This window comes from Arctopsyche grandis, chromosome 3, assembly GCF_051622035.1.
Source record: "Arctopsyche grandis isolate Sample6627 chromosome 3, ASM5162203v2, whole genome shotgun sequence".
Classification (NCBI taxonomy): Eukaryota; Metazoa; Arthropoda; class Insecta; order Trichoptera; family Hydropsychidae; genus Arctopsyche; species Arctopsyche grandis.
This window is the reverse complement of record NC_135357.1, coordinates 16076508-16096359: the sequence shown is the minus strand read 5'-3', so window position 1 is coordinate 16096359 and position 19852 is coordinate 16076508. Positions and strand designations below refer to the sequence as shown.

Below are 19852 nucleotides of genomic sequence, written 5' to 3'. Positions count from 1 at the left end.
AAATTGGGCGTGAGGCAGCCTAATGCTTTTATAGCGACTTTTTCGGTAAGTTCTAGTCGCGAAAAGTGCAAATTTTGTAAATATTTTACTGAATTCTTTTGTTCTTCCATTTTTAAAAGAAAAAAAAATCTTAATATATTTAAATAAAAATTACGAGAAAAAGTTAAACAGATTTGAAAAAAGTTTGCTGTTATCAAAATGAAAACGACTCACGTCAAGATTTGATGAGGGCTCGTACACAACCAATTAAGAGTAACGAAAACGAATAAAGCTGTGATCGTGTTTCAAGTAATCAAATGTAAAATCAAGAAAATACAAAATAATCTGCAATTTTTTGTCCAATATGCTCGAATTATATGTATGTACATAAACTTATGTGTATCTATGATGACAATAATTTATATCATTACATATGTATATGTAAAATCATTAACTATTTCATTGATTAAACTTCATCTAATCTCGGATTTGTACAAGCTGAAATAAGATATATATATATATATATATATATATATATATATATATATATATATATATATATATATATATATATATATATATATATATATATATATATATATATATATATATATATATATATATATATATATATATATATATATATATATATATATATATATATATATATATATATATATGTATGTATTATATAATATATAGGATACGTATATCAACTATGTACATACATATGTATGTATTGTATAATATATAGGATACGTATATCAACTATGTACATACATATGTATGTATGAATTAGAATAGAATATAGGACGTCAAATTCAGCTTCGAACATTAGTTTCACATCGCAAACGTCTACATTCAGCGCAGGTACGTTTACGTCGCTGAAATCCCAAGAATTCCAATATAAGCGAGGAAATTCGTGGAAATTCGCGAATTTCCATGCCTTTCTTCAAACGTCCACCAAGACGACACTATGAGACGTCTTTAAGACACGACCCCCGAGTTGACGTTTCATTTTCTGCACACCCTCATATTGGGGTACGTGGGCTGCTGCAACGTTGAAAAATATGACGCTATATGCCAACCTCAGAAATTCTCAACATTTTTCGTCAAATAATTTGATTCAACGTTGACTCGCCATGAATTCATTTCTTTGAAATGTTACTTTACCGCCTTTGAATTTTCGACATTTAAATACATAAACCACAACCTTTAACACTTTTTTTTCGTACGAATAGGCAAAAGTTTTCCCTCGTCTTTACAAAAATAAACTTGTCAAGGGATTGAGTGTGTTACCAGTACGCTTTTCGCTGCTTGTTTATTTAAATATTTTCTTTCTCACACGTTTAGCTTGAGTTCGCATAAAATATCGGATTTTCTGCCTTTTTTCTTGCCTCATGTATCTTGAAAATATTAAGTTGTTTATAAAAAAATCTAATAGTATGTAAAATATAAGAAAGATTTTTTTTAAAGCATTGAGTGCTATTTAATGATTTATTTTGGGGTACCATTTATTGGTCCAGAAAAATAGCCCTATTTCCAGACAAATTAGGTATTTATCACGACATTATATGCAAATGACCATCTCTAAAACATTTCGCCCTGCAAATAAAGAGAGTGTCCCTTTCTAAAATAGCTCACACGACAGATTCGGTGTTTGCCTGGTAAATCAAACGTCAAATGTGTTGCCAGTAACAAAAATAAAATTTGAAAAAAAATAAATATCGACCCTAACAACCTAATCTTAAATGAAAAAAACCAACACTAAAGTGTTGGCTGCTAAGAAATTACAATGTCTGGACCACGAGAAGAGTGGGGATGGACAGTAGCGGGGCGACGCGCCATCATCCAACTGACAAAAATTATAAATTCACTGATAGAGGCCAGTGAAAATGCAATTGGATATGATTTCATTGAACTATATCCAGTGAAAATATAACTGGTTATGATTTCACTGACACGTCAAATTTAATTTTTGTTACTTGCAACCCATTTGGCGTTTGATTTGCCGGGCTGACGCCGAATCTGTCGTGCGAGCTATTTTAGAGATGTTAATTTGACAGTAAATGTCGTTTTGACATATGTATGTCGTGTAATTTATTTTACAGCCAAAACTTTTATAACTACATATATTTGCATCTAATCACTATGGCAGAAATTTGATTAAAGTTTAACATAAAAAAAATATAATAATAATAAATAAATATAAAACCTTGTTTTTATTTATGCATACAGTATCGACAATGCCTCGGTGCTTTATAAGGGTCAGATTTTCTCTCCTTTTCAAAAAAAAGGACAAAGTATTCTTAAGGCTATTTACGTGAATACCTTTCGATCCAATCTCTTTTATGGCTCCACGGTTTCGCCTATATTTATATCCCGTAATACGGGCATCGAGTTAATATATTGAAGATGGACTTTTTATCGAATGTCCCCACAAAATACCTTCGGGTATCACGATTCCGTCCCCTGGACAACACAGACTCCGACCCTGGTGCCGCAGATTGATGGTATTCATTGGCCCTTCGGTCGCTTTAGCATTTTTTTTCCCGCCCTGTTTTTTTTTCGGTTTTCCGGAAAGGGGTCCGGCTAACAAATGAAAATGTTGGTCATCACGGTGCCCGCGGGCTACTTTTTCCTCGGGTCCTTTTGTTTTTCACTGGACCGGATTTAGATTTACGGCCAGCTCGGTCAGACTTCGTTATTAAATACCTCACAGAGCGGACCCCGTTTTTAATACCCCTGAGTCGTGACCCGAGTTGTTGAATAGCGCTAAAAACTTTATTAGCTCCTTAAGAATATCGATACTGAATATTAAATGAAACACAAGAAAAACAAAATCGATACATCCCTTAAAACCATAATGACTCGTGGGCTTGTGGGCTTTTAAAATTAATTGAAATTATTTTTCCTAAATTTATCGACAAAGTGCGGGGAAGCAACGTCGCAGTAAATTTAGCATACTTATAATATTCTCGCAGCAGGAAAGGAACATTTGAAAATATTCATTGAGATTCAAAGGGTCACATTGCATTTGAAAGTGTCGTGAAATTTCGATTTTTCTCCAATTTTCACACGCACGAATCCAAATGAACGCGTTCTGCATACCAATATTCAAAAACGCGGTGAATTGTATACGGAAATTCGTTCAATTGAGATTGCAGTGATATTTGAATACTTAAATTCGCTCGGTGAGCTTTATCATTTATTTTAATAATATGTAAACTTAAGCTTGATTATGTTTGTATATACGAATATATTTTGTATATAATACACACACACTAAAGTGCCCCTGTAATTGTACAGATAACATGGAGCTTTTCCGATCCATTAATTACCGACTATAAGAGAAAAACTCGGTAAAATAAAGTTTTTCCTCGTTCAAGTTAATCCAATTGTCGGATAAGACAGCTAGCCAATACTTTCATCAGATTTAACGTTAAGACTTTTTTTATTATAAAATTAAACCTTAACATTTCCCTAAAACATTAAATGGAAACGTAATATGTGAAATCTCTTTTACACCAGTTTCAATTAAATATTCATATTTTTTAAAACAATTAAAAATAAATTAGTGTTCACATTAGTTAAAGAAGCGTATTTCTCCACATAAAAGTCTCCAACGATAAACTCAGTTTATGATTTTTTACTATTATTGTTCACTAATACAGTTTCAATCAACACATTCAAAATTTATCAAATAAAATGAATAAAACCGGCTTTCGAGAGATAACAACACAGTTCATATACATTGTGTATGTTCTATACAGGTGTTAGTAACTATTATAAGAGATGAAATCTTTTAAAAAATACCCTTAATCAAGCGACATTTTCTAATCAATTATTCAGGGGCACTTAAAAGGGTCTTAAAAATTGTTGGGTCGAAGTAGTAAAAAAGGTAGATATGTATGTATGTATGTACATACATACTATGTATATCCTATTCAACCTTTACCCAAAAATATCTTAGTATTTCCTCATACATAGTTAAAAATATTTTATCTTTGACGTCAAAATTGTTTTATTTTTATGGGAGATAATAAATCTGTATGTTTTACTCATTCCAATTCGAAAATAAATTAATCGTTAGTGGAAAATCCATATTTAAACGGTATTTTCCATATTTAATAAAATAAACAATCCACAAGCTTCAAAGAGCCTTATGTCCTTATTCATAGTATCATATTATATTTATTAAATTTTTTTTAATGATTATTATACCCAATAAATATTGGAGATCCTATATATGATAGTTTGCTGATTTCAATAATGTGATTGGCAATCAAAATATAGAATATCTACATTTTAATTGTTTTCATGTCGAATATTCGAATTCAGAATGTCAAAATAGTAAAACGCGTGAGGTAATCTCTGATTAATGATGATTTTAAACAGAGCAGGTTTTTATGTCGTGGTTTTATCTCAAAAATAAAGTAGAAAATGTTATATTTTAAAAAATCTATATCCGTCAGAATTTCATATACATATAATAAAGTCGTCATAAAATCTTGAAATAATTTACTGTTTAAGACGAAGTTTGTCGATGAATTCGACACCGCTGGGCAGACGGGAATTTGCAGGCTTCGTTTACACCGTTTATCCCTACCGTCTTCTCTCCCCTCTTTTCGGCCTTGTAAATACCAGATAAGACTCCAGTTCAGTTTGTGAGGATTTTCTCAAGGAAATGAAGTCACAGGCGACTTCCTTGCGTCTCACTATAGTTTTGAGAAAGATTTCGTGACGCGTTTATCTGCATAAAACCATTTTACTAAGAAATTTCATTTTGCGTAAGGAAAGCGTCACTTTTAATAATTGATTAGTAATATGAATTTTGGATATTTCTGACGGATTTGATTCCACTAAATATAACTTTTACTATACAGTCCCAGCCATATACATACATATGTATATTATTAATATGTTTAAGTTTTGTTTTTTCTCAGCACTAATCATTTGCAACAGGTGTGCATTTATAATGTAAAATTCAACATATTCAATATTGAACGCAGCCTAAATACTAAATATTTTTTGAGCTTAACGACCGAACTCATTTGCGCGATTCGCGTTCGCACGAATGCATAGATAATTTGAAATCGTTGCATTATGCATATCGAGCACATATGTATGTACATATGTACACATTTGTATGACCGATGCACATCCGCTATCACCGAGTCACGATAAGCGAGCAAACGTAAAACGTATTCAGGTTTCGACACAACGAGAAAATCGTCACGCCTATAGCGAACTACCATCAATAAAACTGTCGCGTCGAAATTTAAAATTTGATAAAATATTCATTGCGAAAGCGGGGGATTTCACGGCAAATTTGAAATGCAAATCGACAATCTGAAAATGGCTCCAGTGTCAATCAATAATACCTACGCTTATGAGTCGTTCGTTCTCTTTGACTGTCGTTCGTTCTCTTTGACTGTATATTAAAACACCCGTTATCAACAAATACAGGTATTATAAATAAATATGTTACATAGATTTTTTTATGTATTTGATCCTATGACAATATCTCTCCCACATCGTCTACGCATTTCGCAATTTGAATAAATAAAAGTACCATGAACATGGAGGCCTTTATGCTATTGGTACTTTAACGGCTTATTGGCTTGAGTTTCTCCACATTTTTGGTCACCACGTTCATATTGTTTATTTATTTAAAAATGCCAATTAATTCACATCATCTGATCGGATCAATTTCTCAAGGGATGAAGTCAAGCAAAAATTTACTTTCGATTTTTTATTTTTTTTGTACAGCTTCAGCCGGCAACTACACGTAAACTACAGTACGAAAAATATTATTTAGTACATTCTAAATGAACACATTCATATTTTCCGCAATGTGTATCCGAAACAGCAGTAACCTATACGATCTATACACATTAATCATCAGTACATGTCACCGAAATACATTAAGCAGAACCGGCTTTCTTCGCCCACTATGGAATTCATAGTGGCGAATGCACCAGTACTAACGCTAGTGTCGCCATATGCATACGAATACTTTCGGAGCAGGATATTGATTTGACGAGACGATACGAGCAATATTGCGCCGTATCTTCGCGCTCTGTAATGTATATGTAAGCCAATTTTGCCTTGCAGTCATCCAAAACAAGTATGAACGTGCCGAACGGGCGGTGCTGTATAGCAGAGAATCGCAACGTAGTGTCCGCGGAACTTCTAGTAGCGTATATTACTATATATGTAGAACTAACGCGTGCAAGCGAGATGCGTGTGAAGGTTTTGCGGCTCTGCTGTCTAATATGAATAAAAGTCTTTTCCGTGCAGTGTTGTACCGAGCTGTTGACTGACTTTAGATGTAAATTGGCTGATTTTTTTTTTAAATGAAATAAAGCTAACCTTTTTTATATTTTTGAAATAATAATATCTATTTAACATTTACTGCGCTGTGATGGATGGCGAGTGACCAGGACATATTTTATTTTATATCTCCAAATATGCTGAATACAGGGTCTTCATATTTTATGTATTCCTCGTAAAAACCTTTATAATTCGAATTATGTCATTTCGGAATAAAAACATTTATAAATACCAACAGAAATAATTATTTTCGCGAGAAGCCCCTTGTACACGTACCTCAAAGATGCGAGAGAGAGAAGGGGAATTCAATATGCCGCACTCAACGGTCAGTTTGAAAATGACATCCGCCTTGGAATGACAGCTCTACTTAAACCGTTATTTTTTCATTTCTTGCTCTTATTTTATATTATTCGACGTTTAATATATGATAAAATGATTTTTATAGATAATTAGAATAAATAACCTAGAAAATTTAGCATTATTTTAACTTAATGTACACATTTTTAACTGGATGCTTGGTGTCCAACACAGTGGCTAGCGGTTTTTTTTAGCAGAGTAAAGCAAAGTGTTATTAAATATGTATGTCTTTTACATGTTATATTTTTTAGAATTTTCCGAAATAATTTCAGAATGACTAATTTTTAAAAGATTTTGTATTGAAAATAGATTGACCGCAATTCTGTAAATATTTCACAAATTAAAACGAGGAAAAAATACAAGAAATGTCGCCTTGGGGGCATGTTTTGCTTTTCCTCTTTAGTTTTCTTCGTGGAAAATTGCTTCAACAAATATGTAAGCATACCTACTCCTAACGTATTTTGTTCAAGACGGAGTAGAAAATCTTGTTAAATTTTTCTTTAACTAAATATATTATTTAATTAAATAGTGTGACCTGAGTGCGGGCAAACTTTAACTGTCGCCGTGCGTCAGTCCCAAAACTTTCAACGCACACCCACTCACAAAGTATTATACATATATTTGTACATGGAGGTACATGGTATCCCATCCAACTACTTTAATTAGTTTAGACTTTAGAACGAATGAGCTTTGAATTAACGATCGCCCGTTGCACTGCGAAAGTTCCTGTTTGTTTTGTGCTTTGCGCTTTTTACGACCGGTTTCGATTCGTTGCAAAAGCACAATTTCAAAGCGTCACCTTTATTACGGAGATCGTATTTTTTACTGTAAATTAGACAGTTGAAAACTTCCAGTTTATGATCTACAAGTCTACAGCCATTTATTTTTTCAAGTAAAAAATTCCATCCCTTTACAGATTTGTAGCAATAATAGGCTTCTTTTATGGCGTTTGAAGTTAAATTTATTATAAATTGTTTTTTTTACTGCATTTCAGTTGATCGTCAAGGAAATGAATCGACTTGGTATAATAGTGGACTTGTCTCATGTCTCGATAAAGACCATGAAAGACGCCATAGCCGTATCGAAAGCTCCAGTGATATTTTCGCATTCTTCTGCACATGCATTATGCAATTCTTCGAGGAATGTACCAGATTCGATGTTGAGGAGAGTTGCAGCCAATAGAGGACTGGTTATGGTTAACTTTTATTCGAAATTTCTCACATGCAATTCTGTGGCAACCGTACAAGACGCTATAGGTAAGTAAAAACCAATTTATTTAATACGCAATATAAGATTTATTAGAATAAAATGTATTTTATTTATTTTTAAAGTTATTTACAAGCAACCAACAACAGAACTCATTTCTTAGTGTATAATTTTATCAACTGAGGGGTCACGAGTTTAATCCCTGGCTCAGTGTTGCTAGTCATACATTGGATATATGTGAATCCAAGTCGATCGTTTCCTATCAGAATGAAAAATAAAATATCCGACTATAAATTCTAATGTTCATTTTGAACAGGAAATTGACAGATTTTGAGACATCGACCGAACAACACCAAGATATAGAAAAATCACGCGATTTAAATAAAATATACATGTATCTCCGAATCTCGAGCCAATCAACATTTTTTATTATCAGACTCGTGTTCACTGGGCATACATCTATAAGAAAAGTCATATCTCGTCTCTGAACCCAAAAAAAAGTCGTCATTTGTCGAACAGTGTTATTAAGTATTAATTTGAAACTGAAACATTCACTTATCGAAACGCATCGAGAAACGGGAACGGGAACGGGAATTGCATGCGTTATTGTACAATGGAACGATGGAACTTTCAGGATTTATTGTATGCATGTCCGGAAAGCTTGCTGTGAAAAAACGTCCAAAAACGGGAATGAGTGATATTGCAACGCAATAATTTCTAATGTTTTTGCGTCGCGACCTGCGTTGTTAGGGTAAAATAAACAAATGTGTTCGTTGTCTGCGTTCTTCCGACACATAGACAATATTTGTTTGCGAGCCACAAAAATGCTGGGATTCTTACTAAGAGTTAGCAAACCTTTCCAGAGTACGTTGGTGCTTAAAATTCTTTATGAATCTTTAGTACGTAGTATTCTAGAATTTTCTTCTATTATATGGAATCCTACCCATATAACTCATTCATTGAAGATTGAGAGAATCCAAAAACGGTTTCTCAGATATCTTTATTTGAAACAGTATGGTTATTATCCTTGGCTATATCCTAGTGCATTCCTATTAGGGGCGTTAGGTTTCAACTCATTGGAGTCTCGTCGGAATATGTTACTGGGAAGGCACTTTTTTAAGCTGTTGAATGGGATAATTCACAATCCTCAGGTTCTAAATGAATTTAGGTTTAATGCACCTAGCAAATTCAGGGACTTGAGATATCGTGATTTGTTTGTTCCTCCTGTGGCTCGCACAAATATGTTGACAACGGCTCCTATATCTAGGGCTATATATCTGCTCAACCGGATTTCTGGTGAAATTGACCTCTTCAATATAAAATATACTAATCTGGTTGAGTGGTTGTTGAGGAATGCCAGTGGTTGATTTTGCCTATTATAAATATGAATGATTGTTATTACTTTATCTATGTTTTTTTTTATGATTTTATGATTTTAATGATGTTGTGTCAATATTGTTATTTTTATAAGTTATTATTACTGTTATGATGTTATTATTACTGAATGACCGGCCACAGTGACGCGTTGGAGATCTCTGTAATGTCACTTTGGCTAATATGTTAAATAAATAAATAAATAAATAAATAAATGGGAAAGGGATCGAGAACGGGAATGTAAATTGCATGCGTTATTGTGGCATTGCAACGCATACCAGGTTCAGCTAGTATTTATATAAAATTTTGACCATAGATGTCACCATAGGAGAAAAACCCGTAACGGCACAATGGTAAATATAAATAAAAAAAAATAAAAAAATTCTAATTTTCAAATAAATTAAAATCACAGAAGCCTACGCAATGTATACTTTATACGAGTATTTATACTATTTGTGTTGTAAAAATACGTGGTTCTTAATTTCGAATTTTTTTTTGCCAAAATAATTGGATTTATTCCGTCGCAATTTAATATACAGATATAATCTAATCGTGTAAAATTTTAATGTAAATAAATTTCGAGGCCACCGCTTATTTTTATTTATTTTTATTGCCGCGCATCTTCGTTATCTGCGTGGCCGAATTAAACGAGCGTGTGTTCGCTATTTGTGTCTCTTTCAAACGCGTGAGTGACGTCACGAGTGAGAGCGAGATGCAGACATTGAAAAGGGCGCTAGGCCGTTTAAAATTTAGCGTACTTTAAGGGCGCTTCTCACACGTTTCCGCAACTCTTCGCACTTATCTTAATTATTTGATACATAAATTCATGCATATAATATACATAGAGTATATTTCGACCAAGGGGCGCGTCGGCAAGATAAGGGAGAAAATTCTAATTAGAAAGTCGGCCGACTTTGTTTGTGGCGTGTTTGTTTAATTCGAGCATAAAGTCGAGGATACGCGGAAAAATAACGTTTTCTCGCGGGAGCTTTTCCGAACAGAATTATATATATTTTTTAATTTGAATTTCTGCCAACAGACAATGCGGTCGTAAAAAAATTTGTAACGTTTTACTACATTAACTATTTCGTGACATTCCCTTGATAAACTTTCGTGATTTTAATCAATATTTGAACATACTTCAGCTGACAGTTCTAATGTACGATCAATTTCAAACATCCACCTGAATTCGAATATCTACCGGCAACATTCAACATTATTTCCGTGATTGAGTCTGAATCTTGCGTTGACTTTAATCAAAACTATTGAAAACTATTATACCTAAATACTTATACATACGTACATTCATACATTTGTAAATACATCGAAGTATTCACACAACCTTATCAGCTGAGAGTGTGTCCAATTTATAATATTTAAAAAGGTGTATCGGAAGTTATGTGTCTCAAACGTATATTTCAGAATAGAGTGATTTTATGAAATGTATCTCGTGCAAATTTTTTAAAATCTGACCACGTGAAAAATTTTCATTATAACAGAAGAGTTAAATTTAGATTTAATTTAAAAATGATCACACTTGTTTGCGCCGGGAATTTCAACAATAATATTTTCTCTGTACGAAAGAAAACATGTAATAAAACCGGATGAGTGCAATGTTGAAAAAGCACTTCCGACTCTATAGTCATACAAAGCGAACCAATATGAGGAATATTGGCAAAAACGCAAAAGTATTTACCTCGCGCAAATACTAGTGTTTCAAATGAAAGCACTCAAGGAATTGTGTGTGATAATATCTCCAAGGGTTATCGTCTCTCCTTTTCATTGTATGTATTTATATACACATATTACACGAGAAAAAATACATGCATACATATGTATTTATGTAGATACCAAACAAAACATATTCTCAAAAAAAAAAATGCTCTATGGATTACACTAATTTTAAATACTTGAATTCTCTTTTTTTGCAGAATTTGCTTATATATCTTTGCTTTTTATATTTCTTATATGTAGAAGACATTTAAATTGTAAAATTAAATTGCTTTTAATGTATTTCTAAAGAATTCACACACAAAGTATTTTAATCATTTTTAAATGACAACAAAAATTCATCGAATCAAACAAAATCCAGTGTTATAAATCAATTAATAAGTTTTTAACTCAATTAAGTGGAACACTGCTTCGTTACTGTCCGAACGAATGGTCGAACAGAAATTAATTAAATTATCGATTTTTAAAGGCAGACCCAAAGGATTTATTCAAATAATATGTATGCTTATATAATATTTACACATCCTGCGGGGTAATAAATTTATACATATTATGATGTTTTAGAGGCAAACTTTCACCTTTTATCCTATGTAAATAATGTTCGATATTATTATTACCCGATTTGTATGTAAATATAAATTGAACTGCGAATTTAATTTTATAAATTATTTTTGCGATGTCGCACCGGAACGATCAAAGAGTTCTCCGAGGTACGATCAAATGTTAATTGTTACCTTATAGAGACGGGCTCAAACGTAGCTTTTATTACTTGATTATTGTTGAAAGCTTTAAAATGTTCGTGAAAACTTCAAACTTACTCAATGCAGATTGAAAGTATCAAAGGGGCGGATCTTGAGAGCGGATGTAAGGAAGAGGTGGATAAATAGAAAAGTTTTCCTAAAGTTTTCCACTCACATAAATAGCTCGTAGACGTTTTGAAAATTCGCGAGAAAAGAAATTAAACTTTGCTTCCTCGAACGTTGAAATATTTAACTAACTGGTTAAGGGTCGATTTGAGTGTCGACTTGACGACCAGAGGGTACAATCGTAGTCAAAAAGACTGGGAACGAAACAATTAGTCTCGCAATTTTATTGCTGTACGTGACGCCGATAATAATTTGCACGACTTCCCTTTCTTATACGCTCGTAAAAGATGGTTCAGATTAAATTTTACTATCTATAACGGTAAAAGTAAATTAAATACACATACATATCATAGATACAGATAATCTTGTAATAATACACGATATCATTATATACATATGTACATACATATACATATGTATGTAGGTATGTACATATGTCTGCTGATGTCAGCAACAGATCGTAAAGCCCTGGTATTTCTCATGAAAAGTGTGCAATAAAAGTGTTGTTATTGTATAAATTATTATTAATACATCTTTATATGTATGTACATATGTTAAGATATAGGAGTTTCGTGGAAACGTGCTATATGTTTGGAGAAAGGATGCGGAAGCGCTCTTGTGCGCATTTTACGACATATCAAAGGTTCTATTGCCCAAAACAGCAAAACCTCATATATTTGGCACGTGGTCATACGCGAAGTCGTTTTGGCCCTTACGTGTCTTTGTGTAGGTCGATCAAATTACCGGCACGGAAAACTCCACTGGGAGTTCTTAGGACGAGTCCTAAACGGATTTGATTATCTATTATGATTACTCTCACCTTGGAAATTAATGAATACTTTGTCTAATTGGATGAAGGATATTAATATGTTTCAGTTTATACAAATTCGTATAATTTGTTTTATTCATCTGAAAAATAGAAATTCGAATCGAAAGTATCGAATTCAACAAATTTTCAGAAAAAAGCCAAATCAACAACAAAATAATATATCGAAAAACAATTATTTTCAGCAAATCAACAACCCGGAGCTACTTTGTAAAATATACAATGTTGCATTAATTCACAAAAAAATGCACATACGATAAAAGCAAAGTTATCATCTCCAGTTTCCAGAAACCTGTGTTCAAAATTGAAAATTTCTAGAAGCGTGTTAAATATATCGATTGTGCTGTAAATGAACATACAAATTATATAATACTAGGTATAATTACATACTAGAAAAAAATAAAATAAAAATGTCAAATAGAAAATGATCAGTAGCTGTTAAAATATATAAACATATATGTAAGGTGTATTGCGAAAGTAATTTATTAATAATAAAAAGCATTTAAAATTCAAATCAAAATCAAATATATTCATAAATGTCTATGTATTATCATAAATGAGTTTTTAAATAAACGATAGTGAAATATTCTTGAGAAAATATACATATGTATACGTACCCATGTATCGTGTATGCATATCGAATGAGGGATTGCAATTGACCATCAATTGCAATTGACCATCAATTGCAATTGACCATCAATTGACCATTAATTTATAAACGGTAAATATTTTCTCCCACTACCGGCTTACTGGATTTTACCGGTAAATGAAAAAAAATCGTGGAATAGATAGAACTGAACGTGGTTACTTTTCCTAAAAATGTAAACCTTAATTGAACAATTAAAAATAAATCTCAGATTAATAATATCATACAAATACAGTAAGTCCATTCGTAATAAATAATAATCATAATTAAAACAACCGTCTTGTACGACTTGGTTGGTCTGTATTGCCAATCAAGCATTTATCGGTGTAGCGACTGTTAGGAATGCGTCGGTGGTGCTACAAGAGAACTGTCAAACGGACAGAATTCTCGCTACAACTCATTACGATGGGTTACTATTACTGTGTTACTACCGTACAAAACTTAAATATCTATGAGAAAAGAGAAATATGATGAGCTTTACATGCCGCTTATTATCCTGACCTATTATTTTTAGTCATTTTGGACATTCAATACTGAAAATAAACAAATTCTGGACTACTCGATCCATAATGTGGCATTTGGGTCGATTTTTAATGCAATAATATGACTGTATTTGGACAAAATTCTTCATAAAATAATTTACGGTAATAACCGATGGCGAAATTGTACAGATTTTCCGGTAAACCGGTAATGCAATCCCAATGTAAAATATTCATAATTGTTGTGTGTTCTTACATATATTTAATACAAATATAATGGGGATCTGGAGCTTGAATCTTTACTGTTCATTTATTACCCAAAATTATTTATAGTATAGCCACTTTTAATGGCCATAGATAAATGAGACTCAATTCTAGCGAACGTCGTCTGTAAAATAATCATTTATTTTTTATTATTATTGCTACTCACTCTTATGGAATGATGAATTTGGTTGAAAATTTGGTGTTTGCAAATAAAAATAGAGAAATAATTTTATTGTTGAAATCCTGCTGTTATAGAAACTTTATGATACCGCTGATTATGTACACATATGTAGCTTTTTCAGTTTTTGTATTTCTATTTGGGTATATTTTAAATTATGAATCTAATACAATAAAATATATACATAGGTACTTTTTTTTTAATAAGTAACGAGTTGGCAATCCCTTGCTCGAGAAGCATTTCGTAGTGACCTTAACCATGCCGTCTCCAGTGCTAATTACAATTCCAAACTTGTTTTCGTTACGTCGAGCCGTGTAAACACGTGCGTGAACGTTTCGCGGGGTTTCAGCTTATTTCCTTGTGGGCTTTGTTCGTGAAAAGGGAAAATCCGCAACCTAATTAAGAAGAAACCCTCGGCTATTTATCTGCAGGACTAAACGTTGAAAATGAGCCGACTGTGAGCAACATTTGAGGAAAACAAAACGCCAAAATCCTCTTTCGTATATAACAAATTTGATTTCATGTTATATTATACTTAAATGTTAAAGAAAAAAAATATAAGTTCACTAGCAGATAAAACCGACATCGCCCAAATATGTAAGAGCATGTTTGAAATGCCAATAAATATACAAGTAGTACAGTTATATAAGTTCTGTTTGTCATTGAAATAGTATGTAAACTCATACATACTAGGGCTTCCAAGCCGGTTTAACCTGAATCCGAAAAGCCGGATTTTTGACCATATTTCAAAAAACAGAAAAGGGGCTTTTTAAGGTTTCTTGAATTAATGCTTTTTTCTTCAAAATTAACGATTATGAATTTCAAATTTCTATGAAAGATCAAAATAAATGTATATATCTAAACTCTCTTAGGTAAAAGGCGTATATTTCTTTGAATATAAAAAAAAGGTACTTGGCGGTTTCTTTGAGATTTGTAATGGATGAAGATAAAATATTATTGAAAATATGTAATTTCAATGACCTACCCAACTTCATATATAAAACATTATTATCGTGTTTGTGATATGCCGTTTCTAATGAATTTGTTTCTGAAATTTGGTTTGTAAATCTTAATTTTCTAAAACCGGTTAAAGCCAACCAACCGGCTTTTTATTTATAAAAAAAACGAAAACCGGCTTTTTTTTCGGGCGATTTTTTGGAACCCCTACATATATACATGCAATTTTAAATAAATCATAAATTTTAAATAGTTTTCTAGGATTATGATGGATCCATTTATTTATAATGTATGTATATAAAATCACATTTTTAAAAAAACTTTTTCAGCTATGGGTGCATTAGAGTTGATAACGACGTTGACTTCAACTTGAAGAATGAATCCAAAGCAATTTATTGTTTATTTTAAGCGTGTCACTTACTCTGATGTATAATTAATGTCACGATAATTACACGTCTATTCGGAATGAACATGTTCGTTGAAGAATTGATATTAACTTAAGACTAGGTGAATACTTTACATGAAAAGCTTCCAACGAAAGAGGCCCTTGGGGAAAGTTTTCCGGTAACTTTCATGCAATTTAAGAAAACGAAATTTAAAGAAAAAAAATGAACCACGAGGTTTTTTTATATTTCGTATTATATTAAAAAAGTATTTTAAATTTAAATGTGTCTATATAATAACACGGTCATGTATAATCTTATTAAGTTTATAACTGTTAATAATTACATGTACATACATATATGTACATAGTTAAATACGTTTGAATATTCCAATTTTTATTTTGAAGAAATATGTATAAATGTATTTAATCGCATTTCGTGGGAGTGTTTTCAGTCGAATTTCCCGGAAACGTCCCCTCGAAAAGGTCGTGAATAATTATTGTGTGAGGGTTTCCCCAATAATTTATTCCGGTCGCTTCATATATCGCTAATGGGGATGAAATTTCCGCAGGGTGGTTTTACTTCCTCAATTTTTCCTCCCTGTCGAGAAGAACACATTGTATCTGCGGACCCAACCGACCTTTTCGCCAAATTGAGAAGTCAAATATATGCAAAACGTATTTTTAAAGCATTTCACCTTTGTCCTTATAAAAATAATTGCACCATAAAAGCCGTCCTCGCAAAAAAATATACAACCTAAAAACAATTACGACACAAACGATGAACTTTTTAGTTTTATTAAACGTACGGCGTTTTTAAATATATGACAAACCAATAATTTTATTTTGCGTAAAATATGCAAATATAAAGCTTCCATCAGACGTCTTCCAATGGTTTGCCAAGAAAATTTTTAATTTGATTCTCTTTTCACTTCTCCAGCTAGCTCAAAAAGTTCGTTTTTGAGCTTTCGAAAGACATGGCCGTTAAAATGAGATCTTGACACAGTGTCTTCCTGCTTATTCTTCTCGTTTTTTATTTGATTTTATATAGGACCAATCTAACTATATCTATTTAATGTCATTTGGATGGTAGAACGCGATACTTTGTATTGTTTGGAATTTTTTATATATCCCGACCCTTTAAAAATGTATTAAAATAATCTGGGCAATGTTACATTCGCTTGACTCCCATATTTTTAGCATTTTTCAATAAAAGAAGATATTGAAAAATGCTAAAAATATGATAAAAGATGCTTTGAATTAAAAAAAAAAAAAAAAAAGAAAAATATCAAAAACGGAAACGATATACTACTCTCGATACACTGATTTGCGTATAATGGAAAATTTCGTTTTTTTTTTTTGTTTTTAAATAATCCAAGTTAGGGAAATTATGATTAAACAATAGAACAATTCTAAGTATGATGCGATGCAGGTAGTGGCTGTTTCAAATACTTTATTTTCGATTCAAAGCATTTTCGACAAATGCCTAATACATTTAACCACGATTGTATATGCTATAGATCTTTCTATATATATACATACATACATATGTATGTATATGTATGTATGTCATTTTAAATGAATGACTCCCAGATCATATCGGGAGTGGGTAATGTCTTTACGCATTGAAAAAAATTCGCACAGCTCTGCTTGATGGCATTATTGAGTTCAGATATTAAAGAATTGGGACCGTGACGAGTTTGCGGTTTGATTGATGCAGATAGTTTGTTTCCGGACTAAGCTGGTTTTCCATTAAGCGAGCGCCCTTTTTCTTTTTTTTTGTTTGAGATTTTTGAAGAAAGGCATTGTGAGTTCGTTTCCTCTTTTTATGCGTGATGGATGTGAAGGGTGTGAAGAATGGTCGCGAAATAAATTTATATAATACATTTTATATACATATTTATAATGCGAAATTTACGGTCGACTTGGTATCTTTTTTACAGCACACATCAACCACATACGAGAGGTGGCAGGGGTTGACAACGTTGGCCTAGGAGCCGGTTATGATGGCATCAACTAGTGAGTATCGTGACTAATAATATCATGGAATAATTCAAATCCTATTATTTTTTTTTATATCTTGTGTTATAATTTTGTGAAAATTTTAAAATTTCAGCACTCCGAGAGGTTTGGATGACGTTTCTTCATATCCTTTGCTTTTCGCCGAATTAATGGCAAATGGATGGTCAGTGGATGAACTTAAAAAGCTCGCCGGTTTGAATCTGCTAAGAGTCATGGAGGCTGTTGAGAAAGTGAGCGATGAACAAAAAGCTGCCGGACTGACGCCGTACGAAGACACCATACAACCGAAGCCGCCAGATCCGTACAATTGCTCAAGTCAAGATTTGTTCTAATAAATTATACATTACATTTATTAAAATGAAAAAAAAAACAAGGGATCAACTTATTATCTGCACGCGTAAGCGATGAGATTAATCTGAAATAACACGTAGAAATTCTATTGTGAAGTTTGCTTTGATGACTGATTTATAATACATTGTATAACCTAACAGTGAATTTAACCCGTCAACTGGCAGTCTTTCAATAAAATTAGGCACGCGTAAGAGTCAAAATAAACGTAAAAAACTATTAAAATAAACAGTTTTCACTCTTGTATGTGTTGATATTATTAAAGTAATATAAAAATATGCCTTCGAAAATTTCAAGAATCATTTTGTCATTTTGACAATAAAAATTTGATGTTGATTAAACACGGCGATTATAAATTAAAATTAGTAAGAAACATATCAAACTGTTTTTGTAATCGATTCCTTTTTAACATTTATCTTTATTTATTTGAATATAAATTATCAAGAAATATACTCATAGTTACGAGAATGCGTAAATATGCTTTTCTAACAAAAGTTTGCTTATAACATTTATGCGAATACTTTTTAATATTATCGTATAATTTTATAAGCTTTTACATAAAAGCTTATAAAATTATACGATTACAGAATATAAAATATTAGTATTACATAATACTAATATTTTAGTATTACTAATATTTTTGATATTTAATTTATTTTCTTTTACAAATAAAAACAGATATTAATTCTGTTTTCGTTATTTGTTAATGATTTTGTTAATTGAAAAAGGTACATAATTTAATATATTCACAATTAATAGTCAATCTTATTAAAAATTCTTACAAATAGAAAATTTATGTATATTCAATTATTGCTGAATTTTGATGTTGATGCTTATTTTAAAATAATTAATATAATATAACAAAAACGCTGTGCATATTAAGGCGCAGTTTGATTTAACGATAATTTATCTAAATTTACAATAAATTATTTCACATATCAATATCAAACTACCTACTATATTCATAGCGAGAATACAATAAAAGGCGTTATAGACGTTTTTATAAAACCATTATCGGACCAATCCTTTTAAACCTTACTTTAACTAAAATAATAAAAAAAAATCAATATTTATATGTATAGTGCCAAATTTTCCCCATAGAAATATACGATTATTTAGCCTATTTCGATTTGGAAATTCGTCAAATTATAAGGCTCAATAATTTGCGAAACTTGATAACGAATTGTCATATGTGTAATAATCGTTCAATGCTTTTCAATCATAACATTCCTTAAAAAAATACACCCATGTAATTTTATATAAATTTAGATAATTCGGCTTAAATTAGAAACACCCTGTAGCCAATATTTGGCGATACTCGTATTCAATTTTCGAGTACATTAGATAACGCTGTTCCTTTAAAAATTTGTATATATTTACATACAATATGTATAGAAATAGTTTCAATTTCATTATTTAGCGTGGAAGTTTTCAATGAAATGAAGGCAATTATTAGAAACGCACACAAATGATTTATCTAAATGAAATGTTGAAGTTTTATATAAGAATTTAAAAGTTTCAATTTGTTACGAAAGAAATGTATGCTTCTCGCATTACCGTACAATATGTTTATATGTATGTATGATATATAAGACGAGTGTGAATAATTGATTAAATTAAGAAACGACTGAGACATGTAATCGTATTTTAATTCATCCTATTTTCCTTTACCTTCCAACCTTTCACACTTTCATCTATGTAGACACATACTGCGTATACAATGCGGTGTATTCGTTTCATATATTGTAACACAACAAAAGGAATAAATTCACAAAGAGTTTTCAACCTGAAAATGTTGTTTATTTCCAAGAAGCTTTTTCAGAATGACGTTGCGGGTGAGATATAACACGCAAAGGTAAAATACGCAACAAATTAGGCGGAAGAATTTCGGAACATTCCCT

The 19852-nt window shown here is 31.7% G+C and overlaps 1 protein-coding gene across 1 annotated transcript in view; it reads left to right on the top strand.

The window, feature by feature from the left end:
* The window catches only part of LOC143909393 (uncharacterized), a 76782-nt gene extending 58825 nt beyond the window's left edge, over window positions 1-17957 (top strand). The window contains exons 7-9 of the mRNA XM_077427356.1: window positions 7667-7928; window positions 17525-17600; window positions 17698-17957. Coding sequence (XP_077283482.1) covers window positions 7667-7928; window positions 17525-17600; window positions 17698-17935 — 576 coding nt within the window. The 3' untranslated portion in view covers window positions 17936-17957. The remainder of the gene's footprint in view (window positions 1-7666; window positions 7929-17524; window positions 17601-17697) is intronic.
* The last annotated feature ends 1895 nt before the right edge of the window (window positions 17958-19852 follow it).